The sequence below is a fragment of the Penaeus monodon genome, chromosome 26 (genome assembly GCF_015228065.2).
Source record: "Penaeus monodon isolate SGIC_2016 chromosome 26, NSTDA_Pmon_1, whole genome shotgun sequence".
In the NCBI taxonomy this organism is placed as follows: domain Eukaryota; kingdom Metazoa; phylum Arthropoda; class Malacostraca; order Decapoda; family Penaeidae; genus Penaeus; species Penaeus monodon.
Genome location: NC_051411.1, coordinates 28,721,612 through 28,724,111, shown reverse-complemented (window position 1 = coordinate 28,724,111; position 2,500 = coordinate 28,721,612). Strand labels below are relative to the sequence as shown.

The window sequence follows — 2,500 nt, the reverse complement described above, 5'->3', positions numbered from 1 at the left end:
GCAAAGCTGTGTTAAGATCGCCAGTTGATAATATTTTAAAGGGTGTTGGGTAAGGAAAAGGGGCGTAAAGGAGAGAGGAAGAGAGGGGAAGGAAGGGTGAATGGTAGAGGAAGGTGAGGAGGGAGGTGGGGAGGGACTGGGGAAGATGAGGTGGGAGGGGTGATGGGGAAATGTGGGAGTGCTAGGAGAGGGAGGGTCAGAATGTTGGAAGATGAGATATGTTAAGATGTAAGAATGGGATAGATGAGGGAGGAGGGGAGGACGAGGGGAAGGGGGAGAGGGGTTAAAGGGTGGGAGAAGCGTAAAGGGTAGGAGGTAAAAAGAAGAGAAGCAGAATATACGAGAGAGTGAATAGGAGAGGGGAAAGGAGGATGAGGGAAAGGCGGGGAGAAGAGGAGAGGGTGAAAGAATGATGTGGAGAGAAGGGGAGAGTAAAGGGATGATAATGAAAGAGTAAAGGTTTGAAAATTGTCAACTTTAGTGCTTGATGCGGTGTTTTTTTTTTTTCTTTTATTTCTTTTTATTTCATTTCGTTTCCAGGTATTTTTGGTACATAATATTTTCTTTCCCAAAATTGTGTAATGTTAAATCTTATTGAGGATTATAGCAATGCAACTTTTAGCTATGGATATTAGCATAATAAAGTCCTGTAATCGACAGTCCAAAATATTTTAAAGAAAATTAAGAAATAAAAAGAAAATTAATTCGACGAAAATGTTATCATGTTGTATAATAACATAATAACAGAAAACATCTTTCATGCGTCACTAACACAACGAAAATTACTCTCTGCTGTAGATTCGGACGACGACTCAATCTGTGCGTTCTCTTCATCATCTGCGGCGCCGCCTGCCTGCTCATCCTTGCTGTGCCCAAAGGTAGGGGGCGTGTGGCTGGGTATAAACACACACACAATATATATATATATGTATATATATATATATATATATATATATATATATATATATATATGTATATATATATATATATATATTATATATATATATATTATGTGTGTGTGTATATGTGTGTGTGTGTGTCTGTGCGTGCGTGTGCGTGTGTGTGTGTGTTTATTGTGATCTTTATATCAGAGTCAACAGATATGTCATCCGCACACTTACACCCATCCTCATTTACAACCCCCCTCCCCCCCATACCCTCCACCCCGTCACCCATCCCCAACGCCCTTACCCCCTCCCCCCCCCTCCCCCTCCTCGTCCCCAGAGGAAGTATGGCTCAACCTGACCCTCGCGACCATCGGCAAGTTCTTCAACTCGTCGGCCTTCGGCGTCGCCTACATCTACTCCGCCGAGCTCGTGCCGACGGGCGTGCGCAACATCAGCGTCGGGACCTCGTCGATGTGCGCGCGGATCGGCTCCGCCCTCGCGCCCTTCATCGTCGATCTGCTGGTGAGTCGTTGCTTCCGTGCTGATGTTTGCCGTTTGATCTGTTTGTAGGGTTATAGGTAAGTATGTATGTATATGTATATATATATATATATATATATATATATATATATATATATATATATATATATATATATATATATATATATATATGTGTGTGTGTGTGTGTGTGTGTGTGTGTGTGTGTGTGTGTGTGTGTGTTATGTCGTTAGAAAATAAAAAATAAAACAATATTATTTTTAAAAATACAGAAAATATACATATAAAAAACGAAAGATAAAAACTAAAGAAATAACAGAGACACAGACAACTAGAATAAACGTTAAAAACAAAAAAATCACTCCCCCCCCCCCAGGGCGATGTCCACTACGCCGTCCCTTCCACCGTCTTCGGCCTGCTGTCTGTCGCCGCCGGTCTGCTGGCCCTCCTGCTGCCCGAAACAGGCCACAGCAGACTCCCCGAGACTGTGGAGGAGGTCGAGGCCATGCCCAGGTAGTGGGGCGAGCACAGGGAGTGGTGTTGATGGTCAAGGACGCAGGAGGCTAAGTGGAAGGTGAGTAGTGGGGAATGGGGAACAGGGAGTGGGAATGAGGGCCAGAGAATGGAGAATTGGGAACAGGGAGTGGGGGATGCGAATAGAGAATGTGAAGCAGGGAGTGGGGAATAGGGAACAGGGAGTGGGGAATGGGGAATGGCTGGTAAGGGCACTGATTCGGGAATGGGGTATGGTTGGGAAGGGGATAAGCGATTAGGGAATTATTGGGGAGTGAGCTGGTAAGGGGAATGGGGAATGGTTGGTAAAGGAACTGAAAAGGACAGAGGAATGAGAATTGATATGTAAAAAAGGAAGGTAAATAACTGGGTGAATGGGAAAAACTATGTAAAAGGACTGGGAAATAATTGGGGAATGGGGCATGACCTGTAACGGTTCTCGGGAAGGATTGGCGAATGATATATAAGAGAACTGGGAAATGATTGGGAAATAGCGTATGGCTGGTAAGGGTACTCGAGAAGGACTGGGGAATGGCGAAAGCTATGTAATCGGACTGGAAAAATGTATTAGGAATGGGCATAGGACAATGAGGGACTACTTG

General features: G+C 44.3%; 1 protein-coding gene across 3 annotated transcripts in view; it reads left to right on the top strand.

Moving 5' to 3' along the window:
• LOC119590052 (organic cation transporter protein-like) overlaps positions 1 to 2,500 on the top strand; it is a 38,309-nt gene that overhangs the window by 22,824 nt on the left and 12,985 nt on the right. For all 3 annotated transcript variants that reach the window (XM_037938793.1, XM_037938795.1, XM_037938794.1), the window contains 3 exons: positions 799 to 878; positions 1,225 to 1,409; positions 1,762 to 1,959. In XM_037938793.1, the coding sequence (XP_037794721.1) occupies positions 799 to 878; positions 1,225 to 1,409; positions 1,762 to 1,902 (406 nt within the window). In that variant the 3' untranslated portion in view covers positions 1,903 to 1,959. The remainder of the gene's footprint in view (positions 1 to 798; positions 879 to 1,224; positions 1,410 to 1,761; positions 1,960 to 2,500) is intronic.